Source organism: Peromyscus maniculatus, chromosome 2 (genome assembly GCF_049852395.1).
Source record: "Peromyscus maniculatus bairdii isolate BWxNUB_F1_BW_parent chromosome 2, HU_Pman_BW_mat_3.1, whole genome shotgun sequence".
Lineage (NCBI taxonomy): Eukaryota > Metazoa > Chordata > Mammalia > Rodentia > Cricetidae > Peromyscus > Peromyscus maniculatus.
In genome coordinates, this window is record NC_134853.1 from 142,779,201 (window position 1) to 142,806,653 (window position 27,453).

General features: G+C 51.3%; 1 protein-coding gene across 23 annotated transcripts in view; it reads right to left on the minus strand.

Moving 5' to 3' along the window:
- The window catches only part of LOC143271983 (uncharacterized), a 63,121-nt gene that overhangs the window by 32,551 nt on the left and 3,117 nt on the right, over positions 1-27,453 (minus strand). For 9 of the 23 annotated variants that reach the window (XM_076565019.1, XM_076565023.1, XM_076565018.1 and 6 more), the window contains 4 exons: positions 24,031-24,134; positions 7,308-7,446; positions 1,510-1,616; positions 43-84 (listed from right to left, as the gene is read on the minus strand). In XM_076565019.1, coding sequence (XP_076421134.1) covers positions 43-84; positions 1,510-1,616; positions 7,308-7,446; positions 24,031-24,043 — 301 coding nt within the window. In that variant the 5' untranslated portion in view covers positions 24,044-24,134. Of the gene's footprint in view, positions 1-42; positions 85-1,509; positions 1,617-3,086; positions 3,269-7,307; positions 7,447-23,173; positions 23,467-24,030; positions 24,135-27,453 lie in introns of those variants that run through there. The other 14 variants (XM_076565030.1, XM_076565021.1, XM_076565022.1 and 11 more) reach the window with 7 other exon arrangements.

The following is a 27,453-nucleotide window of genomic DNA, read 5'->3' on the forward strand; positions in this document are numbered from 1 at the left end:
ATCAGGGATCTAGATTACATTAATTTAGGTGGGAGGGCCTACCTTCAATGTAGGTGGTTCCATACCATGCACTGGAAACCTGCACTGAATAAAAGAAGAAAGTCAGCTAAGCATAGTGTTCATTTCTCTCTGCTTCCTGATGGTGAGTGCATCAGGACCTCACACATCCTGTGGATGCACCATGACCCACAGCCTCACACTCCTGCCACACCTTCCCTACCACGATGAACTTCGACAAACGTCACCTCCCTCCTTTAGGTTGCTTTGGTCGGGGATTTTGTCACAGTGATGAGAAAGGCAGGCAAGTCACCCAGAGAGCCCTCTACACCCTTATCCCCTGACTCGCTTTCTCTGATCTTATCTTTCCCAGTTTTCTGACCAATGAATGAGCAAAGCAATTCGGCACTGACCTACGGTCTTCCTAGAAATGCATCTCTGACTGTTTCTTCCCTCCATTAAAAAAAAAATTGACAACCCAACTATACAGCTTAAAGCACTTCCTTGTGAAAGACTTCAACACTTAGTCATCAGGGCCCACTAATATACTGAGTGGACCCATCCATGAACTAACTCGGGGGCTTCCTCCCACCCTTGGGCCATGGGACTCTCCTGACAAGGGGATAGACTTGAACTGAGAGGAAGATATCGGCTCAACCAAGCTGGATGACACAGACCGCTAAGCCTCTTGGACCTGTTTGTGCTTAAGCCTCCGGGTCGGTTCAGCTCTCAGTCCAGGATACCATTCCCACCACAACAGACTGCTGATGGCTGTCCTCAGTCTAGGACTTAGTTATGCTAATACCTAGCTCCAAGTGGGACTCTCTGGCTATAAAGTGACTCGGTCATTCATGGTCAGGTGCTCAGTCTTTGCTGGAGTTCAGTAATACTCCAGGGACTGGTTTGAAAGCATCATTTGCTATAGTGGGTGTAGCTGCCTTCCAAAACTCTAGGTGTTTTCTCTTTGAGTCTCCTAATGGAGGTTGCTAGACTCTCCTAGAGACACCTCCAATGCTACTGTATTTACTATGTCATGTGACCCGAGAAGACAGGGGTGTTAAACTGCACCACAGCTCAGACTTGCATCTCTGCGCTCTTTTCACCTAAACCTACTTAACATTAGCCACATCAAGCCAGTCGGCGATGGCGCACACCTTTAATCCCAGCACTCGGGAGGCAGAGGCAGGCGAATCTCTGTGAGTTCGAGGCCTGGTCTGCAGAGCAAAATCCAGGACAGGCACCAAAACTGCATGGAGAAACCCTGTCTCAAAAAAACAAACAAACAAACAAACAACCAAAAAAAAAAAAAAAAAACTAGCCACATCCTGGGTGATTTCTAACAAATCAGTTAGAACACTATTATTTCTAAATGAGAATCTATTGCCTCAAAAATCCCCCAAAGGACCTACAAAGCATTATATCTCTTCCTCCATAGTTGGAAACTCAATTGTCAAGACACTAAGAGTGTCAGCAGTGTGCTGGTTCATAAATCTTACTGGGTTTGTTTCCTACCTCTTGATACGCGTATCTCATGCGAGGGCATCCACGTGCTTGCCACTTCCTGTTCACTGGGCTCGAGGAGAATGATGCCATCAGTATAGTGGACCAGCATGGTGGATCTGGAATGTCAAGACAATCAAAGACCCTTTAGACTGTAACGTAACAGGAGAAAATCAACAGAGCCCCGAGGCAAGACAGTGAATCTATATTGCTGTCTCTCCCATGTGAATACAAACCGCTTCTAATCCTTTTTCCTGATGTGAACTGAAAAGATCAAACGCTGCATAGCAAATGCTGGAGGCAACAGTGATCTACTCTAGTGACGACACCAAACCCAACACAGAGCGGCTTACAGCTGGAGAGGCCGTTTGTTTTCCACAGTCCACGTGCTGCCTAGTCTTAGGACAACTTGGCACAAGCCACAGCTACCTGGGAAGAGGGACGTTCAACCAAGAACACGCCTCCATAGGATCAGGCTGCAGGCAAGTCCGTAGGGCATTTTCTTAATTAGTGATGGATGGGGGGGGGGGCAGCCTATTGTGGGTGGTGCCATGGGTTCTATAAGAAAGCAGGTTGAGCAAGTCACAAGGATCAAGCCAATAAGCAGCTCCCCTCCATGGTCTCTGCTTCAGCTCCTGCCTCCAGGTTCCTGCCCTGCTTGAGTTCCTGCCCTGACTTCCCTCATGATGGACTGTCACCTGGAAGTGACCCTTTCCTCCCCAGGTTTGCCTTGGTCATGGTGTTTCATCACAGCAACAGAAACCCTAATTGAGACAGTCTACCACCATAATCTCAGAACAACCTGGACCTTCAGGACTCCAACCAACAGCTTGTGTGGAATGTGAAAAACGACTGGGGAAATGCCTATTGTAAATACTCAGAGTGCCGTTTCTAAGTGCTTGCTCAAGGGGACTCGGCCTCTCCTTCCATCAAAGGACTCAGTCTAAAAAGTAGCTCAGATCTGGAAAGTGAGCAAAGAGCCATCATTTTCTATTAGAAAGGCTGCTATGAGCCTTTTGCCCACCTACTTCAGCTCCTCCTTGACGACAGAAGGCAAGCCATGCCCTGGTTGCCTGCCCACGTCCAGCCCCTTAGCTATCATCACGGGACCCTTGGGTGCAGGTTTTCCCAGCTGCCACCTGGCTCTACTGCCTGACGTGGTGACCACGCACACCTTTCCTGTCTGTTACTTGCCGGCCTCTGCTGTTCTAAAGCCCACCGCTGCCCCTCTCATCTCAGCTCCCTGGCAGTATCTCTTACTATCCATCCTTGTCCTTCAGAAATCCTGGTGAGGGTACCCCTTGCTACTTGAGTGGCCAGAGTGTCCTCTGGACCCTTCGAGAAAACAAAGTCCCAGTCTCATGCCTCTGACTGAGTCATCGATATTCTACCAAGGCAACTTCAGCACCACCCTGAATCGACTGCGGGCACAAACCCCACAGGGACATACCAACAGCGCTCTAGCCCTGGCAGTAAGTTTAGTCCGTGTAGACATAGGCTCCCGGCTCTTAGGAAAGTATTCTTATGTCAACAGCCGACACCCTGAGCCACACTTAGATTCCCGCCCTTAGCCCCCCACAATCCCCCACCTTCAGGCACACCCGCCTGATGCCCACCGCTGCACAGGCGGGTCTCACGTGAGTCAAATCTGGACTTTCTTGATCCAGCCATGCAGACACTTGGCCCGACTCAAGCTTGTTTCCGTACTTCCGTGTCGACCTTCAGAGTCATGTGTGGGGCTGGGGAGATGGCTCAGGGGTCGAGGTGCTTCCTGGGCAAGCAAAGGGACTAGAACTTAGATTTCCCAGAACCCATGTGCAATACTGGGTGGGCATGATGTCCAACTTGTAATTCCAGCCTTGAAGGCAGAGACAGGAGGATTCCCCAGAACAAGGTGGCTAGCAAGACTAGCCAGATCAGTGAGCCTGGGTTTTGACTGAGAGATCCTGCCTCAATGAACAAGGTGGAAGAGCAGAGGAGGAGGATTTCCAATATCAACCTCAGGCCTCCATATGCATGCATATACACACCTGCGCACACATTCCCACACACAGGTGAGCCCACAGACATGTGAACACACATGCACATGTGAAAATGAAAGCCAACTATGACAGAAAACTCATATTGCTAGAGTACAGTGTGGGTCTAGTGACACACACCTGTGACCCCGGTACTAGGGAGGCGCAGGCAGAAGGGTCAGAAACTCAAGGTTACCCTCGGTTACAAAGTGAGTTCAAGGCCCACCTGGGCTACATGAAAGAAACTTGATAAGAGAGGGAAGCTGGGAGGGAGGGAGGGACAGAGGGAGAGAGGGAGGGAGGGAGGGAGGGAGGGAGGGAGGGAGGGAGGGAGGGAGGGAGGGAGGGAGGGTGACATGTTACCCAAAGTTGTAATCAGGCATCTGTAATCACAATGGCAGAGGCTGGGGGATTGTGAGTTCAAACTAGCTGGATAAATAAATAAATGAAGGAAGGAAGAGAAGGAGGGAAGTGGGGGTGGGGGGAGAGAAGGGAAGAAAAGAGTGGAAAGGGAGGAGAGAGGAGGGCAGGGAGGAGAGGGGATCACACATTTAAAATGAGTGCATCCTGAGATGGCAGGAGCTGGGCCCCTCACTGCCTTGAGAGAAAAGCCGCCACTTATCAGCACTCACGATGGAACCAAGAACTAAACAGAACGCTCACGTTTCTCCTGTTGCGGCAACTGAGCTATGAACCACTCCAGTCGCTCCTGCGTCTAAGGATCCAGGACAGACTGCTCCAAGCCTCCAGAAAGAGGAAAACAATGTAGGCAAAACTCTACCCCACAGCTCTTTCTTCTCTGCTGTAGAATGAAGCTGGCCACAGAACAACTGGGAGCAGGAATGTCCGTCCTTTCTAAGAGTGTCACCCTCTCACAGATGGCGGTCAGACGCTAAAGCCCCGAAAGGCCAACAGCATGATGTTAATCCAGCCCCTCAAGTCTGAATCCTTCACCCAACGCCTCCCATAGGTCCTCACTGGTCCCACGGGTGGGCTAGGCCGCACCAGCCCAGATACTTTCCCATCACCCAAGCTTACTTTATCTCAAGACATGAAATTCTATTGTAGGAGAAGGAGGAGGGCGGGAAGAGGGGGAAAAGGAGGGAAAGAGGGGGGAAAAGGAGGGAAGTGCTGTTTGTAAGGAAGCTCTTGTGCTGTGTCTACCCAATGAAGCCCCCACCCTGGAGACTCTGGGCAATATCTAGCTTGTCAGTGCACAAGCCAGAGAGTTCTGTGGAGTCTAAGAAAGAATCCTCCCCTAGAACCTGGAAAGCAGCCTGTGAGTATTAGCTATTCTCTAGAGCAGGGGTTCTCAACCTTCCTAGGGCTGCAATTGTCTAATACAGCTCCTTGTGATGTGGTGACACCACCCCCCCACACACACACCATAAAAGTATTTCATTGCTACTTCATAGCTGTCATTTTGCTACTGTTATGAATCGATATGTAATGATCCGATGTGCAGGTCGTTTGACCCCAAGGTGCCAAGACTCACAGGTTGAGAACCACTGCTCTAGGTCGTGGTTTTTCCATCTGGGGATAATTCCTTGTTTCTCGGGCCTCAGAAGCTCAGAAATAAAACCTGGAGGAAACCACGGCCTGAACCATGCAGAGGGAGAGGGCTGTCGCTGACATCGGTGCTGCCGCCGCTGTGGCAGCCACAGCGCGGTTTTCAGTCCCCTCATACAGCATGGGCTGCGAATACAAGAACAGCTAGGCAGTCCCAGCCCTGCTCTCCTAGAGCTTACATTCTAGTGGAAGAAACAAGTGCTCATCAGATAATCAAACAAATGAGTGCATGATTACAAACTGGCATAAATATTCCGAGGGAGCGCCACACATTCTAGGAGAGCAAATAAAGAACGAGCTGGCTTGAAGGCGCCTCTGAAGGCATAACATTTGAACTGACATCTGAAGCATGAGTAGGAGTTAGCCAAGCACAAAAGGGGAGGGCGGAGAAGGCACAGTCCCAGCAGATGGTAGAGCAGGTGCCGGGGTTCTGCGGCGTTGGGGGAGAAGGACTGGAAAATGTAGATGAAGGTAAAAGGTCGGCACAGACCACAGAGACCGAAGGGGAGCCTGCAGGGGCATGAGGCTGGAGAGGCAGACAAGGTCAGGCCCTGTGGTCTCAGAAACACTGTAAAAATGCTGGTTCTCCCTGTTAGAGCCAAGAGAGGCAGGTAACGGGATTTGCACAAGGGACGCTGTGTGACCAGACAGGTGTTTGGAGGGGCTCACTTTGTGCAGACAATGGATTGGAAGGAGCAAGAACAGAAGCAGGGGTGAGTTAGGAGCCCTCCCGGGGAATCCAGGAAAAGGATGATGGCGGCTTAGACTGTGGGTGTAAAATCAACAGGACTTGGGTGATGGGTGGATAACGGGCTAAGAGCAGCTGCTACTGGCATCTTGTGCTCTCAGCATCTCATAAAAATTGCAAGGTTCTTCTGGTTTTGAACAATGGAATCTCATCTTACTGGGGGGGGGGGGACCAGATTTGGAAGTGCATGAGACAAGAATTGTACCAAGTCAAAAGTGCCCTTGGAAAACCTGAAGCCACTCGCAAAGTACAGTATCCATGAGTTTGTTTACACAGCCATGAACAGAAATTTTTAGGCACACTAAAGTTAGAGAGCCGCTGAACTAGAATCAAGAAAGCAACAGAAGGAAAGCCCATATGCAAATGTCTGGGCATTCAAATCACTGCCTTTAAGACAAGGACTCAGATCCCTAGGAGTGAATGAGGAGATGTGGGGGGGGGGGTGTGTCCAAACAGGAGCTATGTTTCTTAAATTTTCTTAAAGCCCCGTTTTGCTGAAACATGCCCTCTTGGTTTGAACACTGAGCCCTTGTACACTGCAGTTACCTATTACTGTGCTAATTGCTTACAGCGTGTGGTCTGGGTGTAGGACCCCAAGCCCCAGCATCTCCTCCATCTCCATCTCACTCCAGGTCTCTGCTCGGATAGCTCAGCCGGGATCTGCTAGGATCCCTCTATCGGCAGAAAGTCAAGGTCAGGGGGCTCTAACCAAACCCTCCTTGAATTGAGTAGCTGAACCGGTGTGCCCGGTGTACCCATGCCACCTGCTCACCCTGAGTTGGTGAGGCTCCGCCCCTGGCTTCCTCACCTGACTGGCGAAGCAGACACCCTCTCCAACTTTGCCAGCACTAGGGCAGAAAGGGAGAGCTCTACAGACTTCACCAAGGGACTAAACGCCCGCCCTCCCATGCACGGCACAAATCACTTCCACGCGCAGCTCATTGGCCAGAATTCATCACAAGGCTTCACCCAACCACAAGAGGGCCAAGAAGTGCAATCCTTCCATGTGTTCAGCAGGTGCACAGCCAGAAATATTTGACAAACAACACTAATGACTTCCACATGCTCTAAATGTACAATGACAGGAGAGAGGAGACAAGTCTTAGCTATTAAGTCTGTGTTTGGATCCAGGACCCTGTGTAACCATGTGGCTGAATCAAATCTGCCCGCTCACGCCCCAGGGGGCAGAGCCCATGCCCAGAAAGACTCCCAGGCAGCATTTGGATGCTATCTTGGAATTAAAGGGAGGATGCATCAGAGGCTGCTGACAGCCTCGGCTTGTCGGCACCCGTCTCTACTCTCTCTCAGCCCACAATTCTAACGAGAAATAGTGGGACTGGAACTCTGTCACCAAGGATATCTGACAGTCCCTGGAAGTGCCTGGGCTGGAGACAATGGACATACAGATGAATCCTTGTTCTCAAGATGCTGTGGGAGTCAGTGTCCAGTGGTCGGCTCCTCTTCCTCTCTCTTACCTGACATCATGATGCTCTCCTCTCACAGAGGAACCTGGTCCCCTCCTTTTCACCATGCCCGTCGCCATGCTCTCATCAGTAGTATGTGGCAAGAGTGAGGACCAGGCCTTCAGATGACAGTCACTTCTCCTTCCTCCTTCTGGGAATCCGTGACCATGGTGTAAGAAAGTCAGAACAAATGATTAGACACCATGTGGATGGAAGCCCTGGAGAGGGAGCAAACATCTGGGACATTGCAGCTTCAAAGGGGCTCCCAGCTGAGTGCAGTCACAACAGATAATGCAGAACTGCCCAGAAGAGCCCAACGGACTCATAAAATATAGAGCAAAACTTCAATCACTTTTAAGTCACTATTGTTACGGCCTAGTTTGTTACGCAGCCACAGGAAACTGAAAAACACACACTAGCTGATGTCTATGTTCTGAGGAGGCCCAGAGAAAGAAAAATCTAAGAACACATTTAAAAAGTGTCTTAGATTGGGCTCTCTGGAATAGCCTCTGAAACAGAATAAAAATCAAAGAGTGAGTTTCGTTGGGGAGGAGATGCTCTCTGGAGACACCTATAAGGAAAGGAAGAAGCCAAAGGCAAAGTTCATCAGGTGTAGCATCGTGATCATGAGAGATGGGAAGCGTGGAGAGGGGGGGGATGGATGAGGGGTACCAGTCGCAGCTGGACAGAAGCAATGTGTTCTAATGGTCTGTAGCACGGTCTGGGGAGTTCACTGTACCATGTTTTAGCTAGAAGAGAGGCTCTCAAAAGCTACGAACATGATGAAGATGATAGACAAGGAAGTGTTAACTGCCCATCAGTTAACAGCACACAGTATGCACATGTGTTCAAATAGCATGCTGTACCCTAGAAACATGTGTGACTAGAGCATGTCAATTAAAACTGTTTTTAATGAGTAAGTTAGAACTGGACTGGCACCTGTGGTGGTTGGTTTCTGTCCACTTGACACGCACTAGAGTCAGCCAGGAAGAGGGAGTCCCGGTTGAAAAAATTGTTCCCATCAGATTGGTTGGTGGGCCGTATCTGTGGCATTCACTTGATTGCTAATTTCAGTAGGCGGACCCAATCCACTGTGGAAGGCACCATGCCTAGGCAGGTGGGCCTGGGCTGACATGAAGCTGAGAGCAAGTCAGTGAGCAGCACTGCTCCATGGGTTCTCCCTCAAGTTCCTGCTCTGGTTCCTGCCTTCCATTCCTCCTCAGACCGCCCTCAGTGATGAACTGTCACTTGGAAGTGTAAAATGCAACGAACCCTTTTGTCCCCAGGTTGCTTTTGGCCACAGTATTTCTTCACAGCAACAGAAAAGTCCCTAGAACAGCACCCAAGGCCTGGGACCAACCTTTGACTATTCTGCAGTCACAAAGGGAAAAGTTGTTCTAAGCGGAGGCCGGGAGGCTGGCCCTCGAGTCCCCTCACCAGCCAGTAGGAGCTGGGGGTTGTTCCACGAGGGGCCATCGCTTGCGCGAAGGTGTCTGCCTGCTGTTTCACAGTCCCCACGGAGGGATGTGGCTGGGCACACCGAGCAACTGACATTCTCAGCAGCTGAAGACAGAGGTAGATGCCCTGGAGAGGAAGGCAGGCACCAGAACGGCAACCCCTCCTGGAGGTAAGCCCATGGCACTTGAACTGAACAAGAGGCTCCCTGCGAAGGGAGGAAGGAGCGCGAGCTTCCAGGCGAAGGAAACAGCAAGAGTCAAGAATGGCTCCCGTGTGGGAACAAGTACAGCTGGTGCCAGCAGAGCGCATGCACGCACGCACGCACACACGCACGCATGTGCACGCACTCACCCACACATGCACGGAAACGGGATAAGAGAGGAGGCAACAGCGAGCAGAGGAATGTGGGTTTCCCCTGAGGCAACAGGGACTACTGAAGGGTTCGAAGCAGGGCAGAGACTGCTGAGCCATCTGTTTCAAAAGATTCCTCTGACAGGAAGGTGGAAGGTGGACCAGGAAGGTGAGACCAGAAGCAGAGAGCCCGGCAATGATGCAAGAGATATGTTAGCTCCTGCTCCTGCTGGGGCCACTGGCTGAGCCCTGCATCCTCTTTGTCCTGGGCAGCCAGGTTATATCGCAGCCTTGTCCATGGCATGGGCCTGGTGGCTGGCAGTGTTGCGGTTGCTACATGGAGCAACTTAAACAGCGTCTTGAAAGGCCCTTAGATCATCCTCATACACAGGAAAACTATAGCCTTTAATAGGAAGGGGAAGGTCACCTGTCACCTAGGTGACCTGGAGCAGCAAGGTAGTCAAGGGACTCCATCCACACGTCTCTGTCCTAAGTATCAGGACCCTCAACCAAACCTTGATCAATCAAAACACAGTAGACACTCTATATTAAGAATTCTGTTTTGGGGCTGGAGAGATGGCTCAGCAGTTAAGAGCACTGACTGCTCTTCCAGAGGTCCTGAATTCAATTCCCAGCACCCACATGGTAGCTCACAACCATCTGTAATGAGATCTGGTGCCCTCTTCTGTGTACATAATAAATAAATTTTTTTTTAAAATTCTGTTTTTCTTTGGAAATCCTCTACCCTGATGCTGGGTTAAAATCTGTTTTTCTACCCTCCAGCTGTAGGGGAAATTCTCTTTTTCTGGTGGCCAGGAAACCCCCCTCATTTTCACAGTTCACTATAAGGTCAGTGATGAGGAGATAGAGAGATGACTCAGCGGTTAAGAGCACTTGTTGCCCTTCCAGGAGGACCTGGGTTCGATTCCCAGCACTGACACGGTGGCTCACAATTGTCTATAGCTCTAGTCCTAGAGAATCCAACACTCTCTTCTGGCCTCTGTGGGCACTAACACACGTGGTGCACAGACATAAATGTAGGCAAAATAACCATACATGTAAAAAGAACTTAATTTTTAATTGAAAAAAAAAAACAGTGATGAATCGCCTCAGCCTTCCATTGTCTTTGCCCCCGGCCATAATCATCTGATTCTATAGACTTCATAGTCACTACCTCCTCTGAGCCTCTCAAGCACAAGAGAGACTACTCATCAGGACGTTCCCTCCCACCACTCCCCCATCCTCCCTCACCACTGCTAAAAGTTCTAACAATTGGACTGCTGAAGCCAGTCAGGGGCCATTAGAACCTCCACCCACCACCAGAGACGGGCTCTCGTTACCAACAGGCCGATGGATAATCCAGCTCGAGATTCCCATTTTAGAGTCTGTTTCCTAGGAACCCACTCCCAGCACCAACTGTAGTAGTAGGTCAGGTTCCCCAGAAATAGATCAAAGATGGAGATTTGCATGCAGAGGACTTACTGGAGAGCAAGAGCCGGAACATTAGCAAAAAAAAGCAAGAAAGTAGGACTGGGCTGACTGAGCTCTTGAACCCTGTGCATGTGCATCACAGACCGCAATCCCTTGGAAAGTTCTAGAGCAGGTGTGGCACTTCAGAGATGTACCAAAATGAGGCGAGAGTAAGCCGTCCGTGAATTGGAACTGCCTCCAGGGAGGAACATAAACTCTAGGAGAGGCAGTTCCATTTATCAAAAGGCATTTCTGGGAGAGCGACCACTGAACGCTATGGGCCACCAATGCTGCTACTGGGAACTAAACCACAGCATCCTCCACAACCCATACTAGGGAATTCAAAATGGTGGTTGGTATTGCTCCTGAGGGCAAGTCCATCTCTACTGGGTTTGGCCACAAGAAAGTCACAAGAGACTATGGGCGTGGGGTGTTCATTCAATGATGTAATGGGAGCCATTTCATGCAAGAGGTAAAGGAGGAGGAGAAGCAGGAGAGAAGATGACCCGCTTGGCTACTCTATTCCCCCACTCACAGATGGCTGCTGGAGGAAACTTAGTGCCTAAGATAAGTTGTCTTTTAGAAGTACAGCTTTGCCAGGCATGGTGGCACATACCTCTAATACTAGCTAGCACTCAGGAGGCAGAAGCAGGCAGATCTCTGTGAGTTCAAAGCCAGCCTGGTCTATATAGTGGGATCTAGGCCAGCCAGGGCTACATAGTCTCAAAACAAAGAAAGTAAACAGCTTTGAACATTGCTTGTATTTACATTTTCCCCGAATGCAATAATGTATACCGACACATGGACACACACAGGTGCATACCAAGCTTTCCCAAAGCAAGAACTCCACCAGAGGCTGGTAAGCAGATCTCTGTCCTCATTAGCTGCAGATTATACATCTGAATACCACATCTCCCCATGTATCTATTGCTTTCAGGTATGCCAGCTGGAGTCTCAGCTCTGATCAGAACCCAGGAAGCAAGGGCGACCTCACCAACCGCAACTAACAGTTACTGAGCACCAGCTAACTGTGTTTACAAGTTTGTATATTCCTCTTTTCTAACCCCTGTGAGACCGGTGCCTCTGTTTACCCATTTCACAGAGGGAGAAGCAGAGGCTCCAAGAAGCTAGACTATTTGTCTATGGTTTGTACAAACTGGTTGGTGTCAGAACTGGGACCAAGATTCCAGTTAAGTTGGTGACAGAGACAAAAGACATTGAGAATTGAACTGGTTCATTCATTCATTGACTCAGGAAACATTTATGGAGAGCCTACTGTTCCAAGCACTTGTGAAACCTCATGCAGCTGAAGCCACAGACAGCCTTCCTCTCATGTAACTTCCTGTACAGTGGGAGAGATGGATAAGGAATGAATCTAATACATCAACACTCATATATGTTTAAATGTATAATGGAGTCTTTGGTCTGCCCCAGTTCCCCAGTTCAGAACTAAGACTCTTTCTCCCTGGTCATGGGGAATGCTGCTGGCCATGGGATTCAGAAAAGTCTCTCTGCAAAACTGCTCCGGAAACACAGCTGCTTCACTTAAGGTCACTCCCTGCCCTAGGAGCAGCCTACATCCAATGTCTAGCCAGTAGGGAATCATAAATGTCCCATCCCCTGTCTTAATGCCTAGCCACTTTGAAAGCTATCCTGGCTCCCAGGCCCCTTGGGATCAGCTAGTCTTTGCTGTGACTTAAATCACATGTCAACGTATCCTCTGCCCTAGGCTCCCTCCTGCACTCCCCACAGGTCTGAGAGCCTTCCCCAGTAAACTTCCTCCAAGGAACATTCTCTATCAGTCTTTCCCAGTGCGTTCAACCTGCTATGGGAAGGGTATCTTCTAGGGGAAGGAAGAGGGGGAAACAAAAAGAGAAAATCTGCAGAAGAGAAAGGGTCGGAAGGGCAGGGCCCCCAAAGGCAGCAGGCTGTGAAATCAAAGATACTTAAGGCAACCTCATTAAGAAGTGATATTTGAGCAGAGACTTGAAGGTGGAGGCAAGGGAGTTACCCAAGTGGAAACCTGGTGGGAAAGCATCCCAGGCAGGGGGAGGAGAGACTAGAAGAGGTCAGCAGTGGGATGGGGTGACACAGAACAGAGCATAGAAGAACTGGCAGGCCACTATAAGGTCCTCAGATTTGGGCAGTGGGCCTGGTCTGAAACGAGACCTCCCCAGACGTCCACGCAGAGACAAAGGGCAGCAGCGGGGCAGCCTGCTTGTACGTCACTGCAGTAAGCCAGGTGAGGTGCGCCAGGGTGGCAGTGATGGCAAATGGTGAGCAGAGGTATGTGTGGCCAATGACTGGGCACAGGAAGTGAAGAAAACTCGGGAGCCAGGAACGACCATGACGTTTTCTTTTCCTGAGATGGAAAGACTTGCCAAGACCTCAGACAGGGAGACACCCATCGGAGAAGGTTTAGCGAAGCCCTGATGTGGACATGCTGTGCTTGAGATTTACAGAGTAATGCCATAGCATACCCAGCTCTGGGACGGATAAAGTAGGCTACCATTCCAATTGGGAATGATAGATGACGGGGTTTGGGGGCACAGCGGAAGTTGGAAACACTGGAGGCTCAATAGCATGGGGAGGCGGGGTGGGGTGGGAAGGGCTGATTCTCTAATCCCACCCCTTGACATCCCAAGACCCACACCAAGTCCATGTGGCCCCTAACATGGGGGGCGGGAAGGGGGGCGGGCAAGGCAGACACACAGTGACTGTGAAAAGCATCCAGTTATGTGCACATCTGTGAATGAGATGAGAGATCAAAGCTGTGTCCCTATGTGTGGAGGGTGTGTGTGTGTGTGTGTGTGTGTGTGTGTGTGTGTGTGTGTGTGTGTGTGTGTGTGTTGTCGTCTGTGTGGCCATGAAGATCCAGCACCTTGCAATGTGAGTAAGGAGATGACGACAGCCCAGAGCCTGGCACACAATAGCCTCCTCCCATGGTTATGGAGTGTGTAGAGTGAGCAATTAGCTGCTGCTGGTATTTAGAACAGCAACATGCCCTCTCTGGCCGCCCTGAACCACGCAAGTCCCCTTGAAGCCCTGTACAAACGGCTCTAGAACACAAAGGTGCCTAGAGCTCCCAAATGCCCGTCTGTTCTCCTGAGCTGCTGTGTCTGGCTGCGTGGAGAAACTCCTGACACGGCTCGGCTCGGGAGGGCGGAGAGTTAACTCTCCCTTTGCCATTAAACATAATCAGGAAAAAAAATCTGTGTGCGGCACAGTGCTCTGGCCGGTAAGTGATTCCCCGGAACAACAGATAAAAGCCTGGCACTAAAGTGCAGCCAGAAACGATGTGTAATTGGCATGAAAGAATCTTTGAATCTACATGCCGCTTTTAACTCGGGAGGCTTAAATTACAATTAATAGTTCCCTTGTAGAAGGCAGAGGGGAGACAGAGGAATTCCAGGCCCCTGAGCTCAGAGCCCCAGGCTTCAGCTAAGCTTCAGTGTTGGGAGCGGGGAGGCTAAATAGTGTGGAGGAAGGAGAAAACTGGGAGAGTAGCTTTCCCGGGGTCTCAGGAAACCTGATGTGTTATATTTCTTAAAAGCTTCAAACCTGCCGCCCTCTGAAGAGGCGCCTGGGTCCTCCTGAGCGGCAGAGGCCCTCCCACTGCGTCCCTGCAATGTTACTAACAGCCAGAACCCACTGCCCCCATTTTGCAGATGGGGAGACTAAGGAGAACCCTGTGGTGTAGCTAGTCCACCTGCTATTTCCCAAACTAGGAAGGGCCTGGGAGCTCCTTCCTCCCATGATTCCCTGGAGTAGGAACATTCAGAGACTCAGAGAGGGAAGGGTGTCTGCCTGCTTCCATATCAGGTAACAGTGTGAACTCAGCTCCCTGACCCAGTGGCCGGTCCTTCCTTTATGCACCTAGCCAATGAGGAAGATTTGGGCCTGGGGGTGTCGCTCAGTGATAGATCACATGCCTAACATATGCAAGTGCCTAGGTTCCAGCACCAAATACCACCAAAAGGAATTAAAATAAAAAATCATAATAAGAGCAGGATAGTGGTGGTGCCCTTCTTTAATCCCAGCGGTCAGGAGGCAGAGGCAGGAGGATCTCTGAGTTCGAGGCCAGCCTGGTCTACAGAGTGAGTTCCAGGACAGTCAGGGCTACACAGAGAAATCCTCTCGAGACCACCTCCCCACCCGACCCCCGAAGAAAAACTGATAACAAGAGTGACCAGTGGACTGTGCAGCCCTCACCCCACACCCTTCCCTTGTGAGAAGGGCCCAGAGAGTGGCCACAGCATTCCCAGGGTTTGCTGAGGGGCTCAGGCTCTTCTGTCAGTGGCAATTCTAACCCTCCCCGCACATGAGCTCATGAGTGGCTGGGTGCCCAAGCCCGTGCTTCATGGCTTTGGAATGTGTTTTTTAGGCTGGCCTGCCTCATTGCCCCCCATCTTGCCACTGTGAGTGCTGCTGCTGTCTGCTCTCGGCTCTTCAAAGCCAGGCAAATTCCAGAAAAGAATTTTTGTTTCTTTCTAATACTTACCAAGTTGTGTGTGTGTGTGTGTGTGTGTGTGTGTGTGTGTGTATGCGCGTGCACATTCATGCATGCATGCATGCGCTTGTGGTGCGTGCATGCAAGCAGCATGCATACAAGCACCCAGGTCTTGCCCAAAGGGCAAAGCAATTGTCTCTGTGCATGGCTGGACCTGTGTGCACCTGTCTCTTGGTATGAGTGGGCACCGTGTGCATATCTGTGTGCGTTTGTGTATGTAGTGCGTGTATTCTGTGCATGAGTAGTTTTAAAGGAACGCAGTGGGATCCGCTTGGGGCCCTGTGTAGCTGAACCTTATTTATAGCTCTCCTCTGTCTGCTTCGTTTCCTCTAACTTCCCTGCAGAATGATATGAATGAAAATGACACTATTGACTATCTTGGTAACCATAAAAGACCTTATAGAAATAAGATTTTTATAGTTTGTGGACTGGGAGAATCAAAAGACTAAGAGTTATGGACTCGAAGGAGCGGAGAGAATCAAGCCGAGGCGGTCAGAGAGGTCCCTGGGTGGATCGTCTGTGGGTTTTTTTAAACAAACTCATATAAATAAAGTGATTGTCTTGAAAGAGTTATGGGAGCCCTGAAGCCGGGCAATATCCCCTCTGCAGAGGCAGATGGCAGCTTGCTCTCTGACAGGAAGCCCTCGCTTTAGCTGAGTTCCTGCTCCAGGCCTCCCCAGAGAGGTAGAGGAGGCAGCCACAAGACCGACACTGCCCTTTCGTCTCCTGGAGAGCTATAGGATTGGACACGTTAGGAGTTGAGCTCCTCACCAGCTAGGTGCCCTACACTGAGCTCCAACCCCGAGATCTCCAATCTGCCCTTCCAGGCTTAAGCAGTAAGGCCCCTCCAACCCCATGAAAGCTCTGCATTGACAACACTCCCCTGGCACCCATCCCCACAGAGACTCCTCCACCATTCCCTAGGAAGCAAGCACACAGCAAGCACAACCCTGTAGACAGCATGCTCCGTCCACTTTACCAAAAATCCAAATCCAGTTCTGATGAGCTCAGCAGCTCCCACTTAGAGCCTGTATTGTCAGAGAGGAAGCAGAACCCCCCTGTCCCTCCTGGAGCTCAAAAGACACACCCACAACTGACTGGTCTGTGGAAACCAGGGTGCACTCTACCACCCAGGGCAACAAGTAGAGACAGCAGAGAATGCTGCTGAAGTCTGGTGATCAGAGTTCAAGTCTTGTTCATCCCAACAAAGTAAGTGCTGGGCTCTGGGTATCATGTGCTGATATTTTATTTGTGCTCTAACAAATAAAACTTATCTGGAGATCAGAGGACAGAGCCAGCCACTAGATTAGACATAGAGGCCAGACAGTGGTGGCACACATGCCTTTAATCCTATCTTTTTTTTGGGGGGGGGGGTGAAAACTGAGAGACCAGAGATATATCTAATCTAGTGGCTGGCTCTGTCCTCTGATCCCCAGATAAGTTTTATTTGTTAGAGCACAAACAAAATATCACCGCGGAGTCATTGAATCGAAGCCCTAAGGGTGGAGCACCTGTCCAGCAGGAGGAGAACACTCACTGGCCCGAGGATCATGATACAGACCTGAATTGATACAGGCACAATTGCCCAGCACACAGCTGGACCTGATCCGGAAAGCTTCTTTGGAAGAGGGGACTTTTCCACTGGTCCTTGAAACACAGATAGGAGCTTGCTAGAAAATAGATGGAGAAAAGAATAGCAAGCCAGGCTTGGGGGTGGGGACGGTGAACTCAAAGGCCCTACGGCAAGGAAATGTAAGGTGTATTTGCTCTACTGCTAGGGTCTTCTCGGGTTTGCTTCCTGGGTGCTGGCTGGGTCTTCTTGGGTTTGCTGGCTCACTGGGAGGGTCCATTCGGAATGGATTACTGGGGGCCCTCCGTGAGTGGGGAAAGAAAAGTGATCGGAGCCAATGGTCTAGGCAGTGGTGGTGACAATGGAGAGGGTCACATCGGAGGTAGAAAGTCGAGGAAAGATGGGACAGGCTTCCGACCCGCGCTGTCCTCGGAAGACTAAGCTAGCTCTGCTAGTGAGTTTCCAAAGAACAGATGATGCCTTTTGTGACTAAGCAGTCATCTTCCCCGATGCCTCTCCCCAACTCTGTCTTCTCCTGTCACCCTCCCCATCCTCCAGCTCCACCCCCGCCCTCTGGGGCAATCCTGGGTCCTTATACCCTCCCATATTGGAACAAACAATTCTGAAAACCAGAGGGAAGCCATGTCAGCTGATCAGCCAGCCCACTACAAGCAACCCACCAGGTCTCATTCTGACTCCTGTCTCCTCTCCCTGGGAAGCGAGGACATACAGAGAGGGCCAAGGCACGCCCATAATATGTGTCAACACCCAGACTCCTCCTCTGAAGGCATCTCTCTAGCCTTCTAGACTTCTCTCTATCCTGACCTTTGTGGAAAGGTGCCCTGAGTTCCACCCCAGGCCACTATACAGCTGATTGTGGAGACATGAGGAGTCCCAGCCCCCAGCCCCCAGCCCCTTGCTCTGGACCCCTCCAATGCATGGGGGGGGGGGAGCAGCCTGCGCTGTCAGCCAGCCAGAGCTGTCTGAATCGAGGGCAGCTGAGTGGGGCTCGATTCGCACCGACTCTGCAACATTGCAGCCAGGAGAGTTTATGGTTCTTGATTACACCCAGCAGGGAGGCCTTCTTAGTGATGAGAGAGAAATATTCAACAACCTGTCTTTGCAATGTGCTGATCTGTGGGGTGGGGGTGGGGGGTACAAGAATGATTTATGATTCACGAGTGAGGAGAAGAGGATTTTTCAGTCCAGGGCTCCCCCAAACCACTTCGACATTTCCTTTCTCGTCATTTCTTTTCTCATCGGTGTGCGACGCTCCAAGCACAATTCTCCCTGGGGTCTCTTGCAAGCAGTGAAAAGCCCAGAAGGGCACAGGCCAGAGAGGGGAAGGTTCTGCAGCCCTCCCTGAGCTCGGGCTTAGAGCCCGACAGGACCTGGGCAGCACTGCCTCTCCTAAGCAGCCTCTTCCCGTCTCCCCGCTTCTCCAGTCCTTTCCACTTTGTCTTACATTCAAATTCCATCTGCGCTCCTTGGGTGCCTAAACACTGTGCCTGGCCCACAGTCAGCTCTAATAAATGAACAAACGGAGGACTGGAGGGGAAGCTGTTCTCTCCTCCTAGATGGGACCTCTGGGTCCCCCACATTCACATCTAATAACTTGCACCAAGTCAACACCAAGGACCCTTTTTGGATAACTAAGTTCTGTATAATAGATTGCACACCACACATCGAGTGCCTCCCTCTGCCTACTACAACTGAGGCTCATTCTGATCTGGAACGATACACTGTGTGCTACGCCACCACCATCCCCCCAAAATGGGGTACTGGGAGAGAGCAGACTGTTTTGGAGATGACACTTAATCCATGAGATGCTTAAGGCCAGAGGATGGTCACAGAGAGTGTGGAGGAGGAGGAGGAGGAGGAGGAGGAGGAGGAGGAGGAGGAGGAGGGTCTGTCTTTTCCACAAGAACTCTGAGCTCTTCCCTCCCCAAACAGCAGAATGAAATGGGGGCGCTTCTATAATTCACACCATCTCTCAGCTCTCCTCAATGACCTCAATGTGCTCCCATAGCCCAGCAGAGACCTCGACTACTTCCTTCCTGCCTCAGTCTCCCCTCTCAGGAGCTAGGAACAACCCAGAAGGAAGGAAAAGAAAGCAATGTCTTTATATGGACAACAGGATCCCAGTCTCCAAGATGTGTCCTGGCCTCCTGTCCCCCGCTGTGAGAAGGAGCCAGAAGCCCTCTTGGACAATAAGGGGGAGGGGATCCTGAGCTTGCCACCCATGCAGAGGGCCACCCCTACCCCTCAACCTCACCAGAGATGGGTGCAAGATCTTCAAAGCCGGCAAGCTGGTCTCTGCTAGGGGACAAGGGCATCTTGCAGCCCAGAGGCAGGCTGGGTCAGCAACTGCGTACTTCCCCCAAGGGGGCCAGAGGTCAGCAGGGAACCACCTGCCCGGCTTGCCTGACCCCCTCAGAGGCAGCCAACAACCCTGCCAGGTCTCTCCGCTTTCCCCTAGCTCTGCATGGAAAAAAAGGAGGGGGCGGGGGCACAGGGACCATACCCGCACCGCGAAACTTTACGCTGTAAAGTTAATCCACTGAAGCGTAGCCCAAAATAAGCGCACTGCCTAATGTGCCGGGAACTGCCGGTCGCAAGGCCAGACTGCAAGCGGATGTCTGCGCATCTCCGCCCGCCCGCCCGCCCGGAGCCTGCATTTAGCGCCAGCGAGGGAGTCTGGGCTGGAGCGCTGCTTTCACACCGACTCGAGCCGCGAGTTTATGGATCTTGATTGCACCCAGCAGGGAATCCTTTTTAGTGATGAGAGAAAAAATATTCAACAACCTGTCTTTGCATTGGGTGTGTTGGACACACTTCCCTGCTTCGGAATCAGACATATGCGGGTTGTGGGAGTAGAACTGCTGTCAGCAGGCCAGAACGCGCCTCTCCTCCCCTCCTCTCTCCTCCCCGGGCAGGGGGCGGGGAGCGAGGGGCTGGTGCGGCCGGTCCCCGGCCACGCAGAAAAGACCCACGGCACCCCGGCGAGGCAACCACGCGGGTCCTCCTCCTGCGCGGCGGCGCCCGGGCCGCGCTTTCCCGCTCGGGCCTGCGGTGCGGCGGCTGGGCTGGCCTCCGGGGAGCCGGCGCCCGCCCGCGTGGGGCCCGCTGACAGCGTGCCCAGCAGAATATTGTATTAGTTGGTTGTGAGCTGTGTTCTCGTCAGGGTATCTGAGTTTCACAGAACAGACGGGGTGAGAGTTTTTGTGCTATATCCAGATTGGCTTAAAATAATGTCGGTTTTGTAGCTTATTAAACCACAGAAACTACACCAAAGTCATCCGCGCTGCTGTCAAGAAACTCTCAAGAGTCGGGGTTGGGGTAAGAGGGACCTCAGGCCAGGACCCTGACCCCTGACCTCTCAGGAAGGCTTTGGGCCGCTCTCTCTCCTCACTCTAACCAGGGGTAGGACTGCCCAGCAGTACTTCCCTCACTGGTCCAGAAGCCCTGCTGGGACAGTGAAGAGGCAAAGGCTGGGATGGGGTGAAACCCAGACCCTCGGGTTGATGCTGAGGTCTGCCCTGGCAGAGAAGGGCTGAAAATACAGGTACAGACTCCATCTGGGAAAGCCCCTGCCTCCAGGCAGGGGTGTCGGGTTCTTTGCTATCTTGTCCTACAATTGCAGGGGAGAGGCAGGGCCTTGGGGTTTAGGAAGAGAAGGCCCTGAGATACAAAAGTCTTCATCAGCACCCCTTCCTGGCCCAGAAAGGCCTCCCCTTTCCTTTCCAACAATTCCCCTAATTCCAAAGATATGACTGTGTCACCTACTAGAAACAAGCAAAGAGACATGCCAGAGCCACCCCTGTCCCCTGCCTGCTGGCAAGAGTCATCACTGCTGGTCCGCTTTACACCACACAAGCCCAGGAAGTGTGTGCTACATTGAGCTCCGTCAGCACAGGAAACCGAGGCCCAGAGTGTGCATTGAATTTTCCAGAGAGCACACAGCTGACAAAGTGACAGTGTGGGGATTTGAACTCTCGCTGCAGAATCAGAGTTCTAACTACGGTGCCCTAGAGCTTCTGTGGTACTTGAACACAAAGAATAAAGATGCCTCTGTCTCAATTTTTCCTGGTCAGCCCAATGGCATAAGCCTATTAACCCTAGCACGAGATAGACTGAGACAGGAAGATTGCCATGAGTTTGAGGCTAGCCTGAGCTACATGGTGAGTTCCAGTCAGGCTAGGCTACAGAGTTAAACCTGATCTCAAAAATAGAAAAGGTGAGGAAGGGCTGGGGAGATAGCTCAGTCAGTATAGGGCTTGCCTGATAGGTAGGGGGCCTATATTTGATCCCCAGAACCCACCCCAAAAGCCAAACAGTGGTCTGCACTTGTAATCCCAGCCCTGGAGAGAGGGAGACAGATGGGCCCCTGGAGCTCACTAGCCAGCCAGGCCAGCCTGTGGCAGACTTTAAGTCAGTGAGAAACCCTGCCTCCAAAAAAAAAAAAAAAGGAGGGGGTGGCACTTAACACCACTCAAGGCTGTCCCCTGGCCTCCATGTACATTCTATACACATGTATGTGCACACATGTGCACTTGCACACACACACATAAAAGAAGTCAAACCTCACCTTCATGTGAATATATCTGTTGTCTCTCTACATAACCATGTCTCGACCACCACAGCCATGGGCCAACCCTCATATCTCTTATCTACCCACTTACCCAAATACCCAGAGGTCATTCTCTGTGGTTCCTTCCCCTCTGCCCACCATACCATCTGTTGCTGAATACCAAGGCTTCTGCCTCTAGGATTGAATCCCCACTTCGGCCACCAGGCCCAGCCAGGCTAGGTCATCTGCGTCACCTTCTGCCCAGGAACTGCTCCATCTTTCTACTCGCTGACCCACCTCACTCCGGCCTCCCTACTGTAATCCATGGGCAGCCAGAGACCTCTAGGGAGACCATGTCACCCCAGATGCTCGCCTTCTTCTCTCCCCCCAGTTAGAGACTTCACCCTACAGATACACTACCCCCTCACACTACTGTACCTCACCCCTGTGCATCCCATACACCAACCACCGGGAGAGGCAGCCTTCCCAACCCCAAGCTCCTTCAGTGTCTCCCTGTTGGGGCACTGGCAGGACAGCCTGCTTGGTGCTCGGGCTTTAAGGAATCAGTTCCATGCGCCCTCAAGAGACCTACTGAGAACAAAGCACAACAGGAAGCTGGCTGGGAAGTGTGATTCCAGGAGGCCCCAGCCTGAGTTCAAGACCAGAGCCACCCTACCCAGAGCCATGAGACCAGAGCCACCCCACCCAGAGCTAACCAGACCAGAGCCACCTCACCCAGAGCTAAGAGGCAGAGCTTTTCAGTGGTTACGATTTGGGGTTAGGGAACTGCGGATACTTGTCTGGTCTCCTAGTCATTGTTCTACCGCTTTGAAGAGACACCATGACCAAGGCAACTCTCACAAAAGGGGGGCTTGCTTCCTTGCTTACAGTTCAGTCCATTATCATCATGGTGGGGAGCATGGTGGTACACATGGCCCGGGAACAGTATCTGAGAGCTACATTCTGACCAAGAGAAAGAGACTGGGCTTGACATGGGATTGTGAAACCTCAAAGCCAAGCCCCAGTGACACATTTCCTCCAACAAGGCCACAGCTCCTATCCTTCTAATCCTTTCAAACAGCTCCTCCCTGGCGATTAAGTATTCCAATACAGAGCCTATGGGGAACGATCTTATTCAAACCACCACATCCAGCAGGCAGGAAGTCTTAGGTTAGATCTCTAGAATCACATAAACTAAGGCATGGTAATACATGCTTAAAACCTCAGCACTCAGGAGATGGAGGAGTAAAGATAAGAAGTTCAAGGTCATCCTTAGCTTCATAGTGAGTTTGAGGCCAGACTGAACTACAAGAGACCCTGTCTCAAAAAAAAAAAAAAAAAAAAAAAAAAAAAGTATTGGGCCTGGGCCCAAATCCTACCTCCAGTATTTGTTACTGTCATTGATTCCCTGGGCCTCAGTCTCAGGCAATGTAAAATGGGCTAATAATATCTGAAGTTGGTTATAGGGGTTAAAATGGTTAATACATACAACAAATTTGGAACATGGGGCTGGAGAGAGCGGTCAGCAGCTAAGAGCACTTGCTGCTCTTGCAGAGGACCTGGGGTCGATTCCCAGCACCCCCGTGGTTGCTCACAACTACTTGTGACTCCAGGGATCCAATGCCCTCCTCTGATCTCTGTGGTCACCAGGCATGCACACACACACACACACACACACACACACACACACACACACACACACACGCAGGCAAAACACTCATACACAGAAATTTTTTTTTAAGTTTTTTTTTTTTTTTTAATAATTTAGAACAGGCCTGGCATCCGGTGTTATATAAATTCAGGCTGATTGTCATCATCTGGCATGGTCCATCCATGCCATTTCCTTTCACTCTGACCCTTATCACCTTCACAGTTCTCTCCCCCCCCCAACACACATCCCCATTCTCTCTTTCACTCACACACTAACACACACACACACCTATCTTCATATATTCAGATGCACACAGGTACCGCTTGTCCCCACGCCAGGCTCCCTACCCTCATGACATGATGTTTTTTGCCCTTTAGGGTCCTCTTCAGCTGCAGCCTCAGGCTCAGGCCTTTAACTCTCTAACCTTTGCTACACTAGAATTCAAAATCAGGAGACCCTACCTGTCCCCGCCCAAAAAAAATCACCTTTCCCCTTGCATCCTCAGCCAGTCCCTGGCTACATTGCTCAGCAGATGAGAAACTTCCTGGCAGGAAAGGGTAATGAGATGTTCAAACATCACCCACGGGCACCCTGCAATGGAAAGTCCAGGTGGTCCCAAGAGAAGACATCCCGGAAAGAGGGGTTCCTTCCATTCTAGGTCCACACTGTAGGCATCTTTTCCAGCTCTGGATGCAGCCGATCCCAAGCATAGGCCGTCTCAGTAGGTAAGAAATGTTTAGGTCCTGGGGATTGACTCTTGCTTGGTGTGTGGGGAGCAGAAGGTATTCTATATCCCTTCCCTCGGGAGCAGCAGGAAGGCTTCCCTTGCGACCCTGTAGAAGCTTCCAGGCAAGCCTCAGTCACACCAAAAACTTACTTCATCACACCTACTCAGGCCAACTCCTTCATCACCAAGACTTCGTTCAGGGAAGGGAGAATTTGGAGTGAGACAAAACAAAATTTGAATCCGTGGCATCCTGACCATGTGATTTCAAGTACACCACTTGACCTCTCTGAGTCGGTTTCCTCCAAGAGACAGGAATAGGTACCCAGGACTGCTGTGGGGGATGACCAGGAAGGTGAACAATTTGGAAGCAGGAGAAGGATGGAGGATATTTCCCATCACCTTGAGCTGGCCATTCTCTACTCACTTACTCTGTTCCGACATTCATTCTGTCTTGCCTGTGTCCCAGGAGCCTCATCTACAAAGTATGCTCCCCTGACCTCCAGCTTCCAGGACAGTCTGCCATGTGTTGTGCCTACAGGAGAGGGAGGGGGAGGAAAAGAGAAACTGAGGATGCATGTCTTGTTTCCTCTCCAAGTTTTGGCATTCTGACCCCAGCTGTGAAGTTCCTCTACCTTAGTTCTGTCCCCGTTCCTATGTGGTTTTGGACCCAAAAAACCACCACAGCTTCCTTCCCATTGACTCTAGTGGCCTACCAGATAAATAAGGAAGTAACCTCGACCTAACCATGTCTCATCCTCTCCAAAGTCCCTGGATGAGTTTTCTTTGGCTGATCTCAGTGTAGCTCCTACCTGGACCCATCAGTGCCTTCCATATTCTACAGCTGTTCCATATTTAAAGATGCCCCGGGATTCCAGCTCCAACCTCGGTGCGCTAAGACTGTGAATTTGGGTCATTAACAGGATGAAGGTATGGAAGACTGATGTGATTCTAGGATGCGTCTGAATTTGAGGGGTCCCTACAATGGGGGGAGTTACACCTATTGCCCACTCGGCCAACGCTGCTACAGGCTAACTGACAGCCTGACTAGGTGGAGACCCCAAGGCGGCCACTAGGAGACTCAGGCCAGGGGCGCCTTTGTTCCCCACACCTGGAAAGCAGAGCCTGTTTTGCCTGGGAGGTGAAGGCTCCGGTTTAATTAAGGATCATAGCAGAGAATTCTCTCTTGTTATTTTCTGAATAAATTAAGGAAGTAACTTTGAAGCCGTATCATTTTCATCTAATCAGGAACATTCTGAAATTAACATATTGTTTTCCCATTAGAAACCCCATCAGCCCCCAAATCAGATAACCAGGCTGAAGGCTGCCAAGGCCCCTCTGTCCTGGGGCGGCTGCATGCTGTGGGGACAAAAAAGGACTTGCTGATACTGCCACCATCCTTGGTTGAGTTCCTGGGATGGCTCCTGGCTGTTAGCAAAGGTCTTAGCCCTTGCCAGGGTTTCGGGTGGGTCCTCCTGCCACCCAGGCAAAAGGAAGGGCCCAGGGCTATCTGCAGAGTGGCTTGAGTTGGATCAAAACCTTCCCAAGTTCTCACCAGTTATCAGGCTGAGCAGAAGGAATGCCCAGCTCCTTCTTCAGAGCCCTCACTCCTACCCTGACCCAGGCAGCCTCTCAGGTCCCAGCTATCACAAGCAAAAAGGAAACCTTGGACCCAGTACCTGAGAAAAGCCTGAAGGCCATCCACACAAGGTAGGGCCAGAGGCTGCCCAGAATTCACAAAATTTCCCAGAACACTGATTTTTCACCCCTTACAAAGCTTCCTGGAAGGTTGAACTGAGGGGTGTCAAGCCCACAGCCTGCTGGGGGCCCATGAAGTGGAAGACGGGAGAATCGCAGAATCAGACCAGCCTCAAAAGAGGCTTGCCACTTTCCAAACCCTAGCACTGTCTACCACGGCAGGAGCGAAACGCTGAGGCCAGCTAGAGCCCAGGGAGCAGGTTATGCATCCCATGTGGTGTCACCGAGGTGTACTGAGATAGACCCAAATATATGAAGCAAAGACTGGCTTTTTAGGGGTGATTGGTGATGAGATCATACCTGCCTGCTACCCCTCCAGAAGTACTTCTTTATCTACAGGGGACATATCCTACAAACCCCCCCTCCCTAGTAGATGCTTAAATCCACAGCTATCACCTTGTCCCATAGACGCTAAGTGACTTGCGTAGGTATCATAGCATATACAGTGTGCATACACTGAACCAGCAATAATTTACCACCGGGTGAAACAGAGCGGAGAGGGCTATTTCATCCCACAACTCAGAACAGTATGCAACATAAAACTCATACACTGTTTATTTCTAAAGTTTTCCATTTAATATTCTGAGATCTTGACCAACCATGCCTAGCTAGAGCTGAAGAAAGGGAAGCCAAGAATAAGGGAGACTACTCTATCACTTCTACTCAGACTTTGCACTCTTGTCTCTGTCTTCTAGTCCGTCCATCCTGTTTCCTCTTCTCTCGCCTCTTCCTCCCCTGTTTCCTTCGTCTGTCAGCTCTCCACCATGCTCCAGGCCTTCAAGATGCCGAGGTCCTTACCCAGAGCCCCAGAGGAACCTCTACTCACCTGTGCAGGGTCCTCCCTGCCCTCCCTCTCTCAATGCCAAAGCAAGAGACTGAGATTGCCAGCGGCCAGGGAGGGCTCGGAGACTCCCACAGCTCTCCCGATACTGGCCCAGCACACAAGGACGTGACCAGGTAGGTGTTAGCAACCATCCAGAGATAGTGTGAGGAAGGGCATGAGGGAGGCAGGAGAGAATGAGGAGGAGGAGGGTGACTGTCACACACAGGAAGGAGTATGAGCTGAGGTGAGTGTGGACAGGTGGGGAAAGGCGAGGGAACAGCGTGACCAGCTTGGTGGCCTTGCTCAGTTCAGACCCTGTTGCTCTGTGAATGGGCACATCTTTTCCTCCCTTGTTTCCCAGAGTTCAGCAGGAGGTCAAATGAGGAAAGGCCAGAGAACACAAAACTGAATAAAAAACAAAAAAATGGCACCGTGAACCACACACAGCAATCCAGCAAGGGTCCCTGGAAAGCACAGAGAGGAACGGGGGTGCTCTTGAAGACACTTGAACCCTCAAGGAAGGAAAGCGGCAACAAGGAGCCCCGGAAAGTGGGCTTTAGACATGGGCCCTGTGTGCCCATTCCCTGCTGGATTTGGGACTTGACTTGAAGCTACGGAGCATGGAAAGGAAGAGCATCCCAGGTGGATCCACGGTGTGCAGAGATGCCTTCCCAGCTCTCTGTGCAAAGCTCCTGGCCGAGGCCTGCCTGCCTGCCTGCGAGTGTGGGTGGAGGGTGTGTGTGGAGGTGGTGGGTACGAGCAGGGTAGGAGAGGAGGTAAGCGAGGCTGCGTGGGAAGGGCCTGAGTGTGCTCGCAGGTGCAAATGAGGACAGCGGAGGGAGGATGGGACCGAGCGGGGACAGCAGGAGCCCCTCACCAAGAGCTAAGGACAGGATCTCAGTGACCGCCCAGCCCATTTTCTGCCCCAGACCCTCAACTGAGACCTTGTCCTTGGGTTGTCAGGACCCACACGGCTCCTAGGGGCAACCACCCATGTCCACACCAGTTCCACGGTCTAACACTCGACTTTGACAGCCCATCTTGCCACAATGGGAATCTTGGGGTGGATGGAAAATGCAGTTACCAAGAGATGTTTTATATATTTGGCTTGGTAGGTTCTTCCTACCATCTTTTCCGGCTTTTCTGGGTGTGATTTCCAAATTGGTATTTGCTAGCATGGTGCCAGACACACAGTAGGCGTCCTTCTGCTGGCCCGTGCTGCTGGGCCTCTTACTTCCTCATTTTTGTCTCCTGGCCCAAGCTGAGCTGGGCC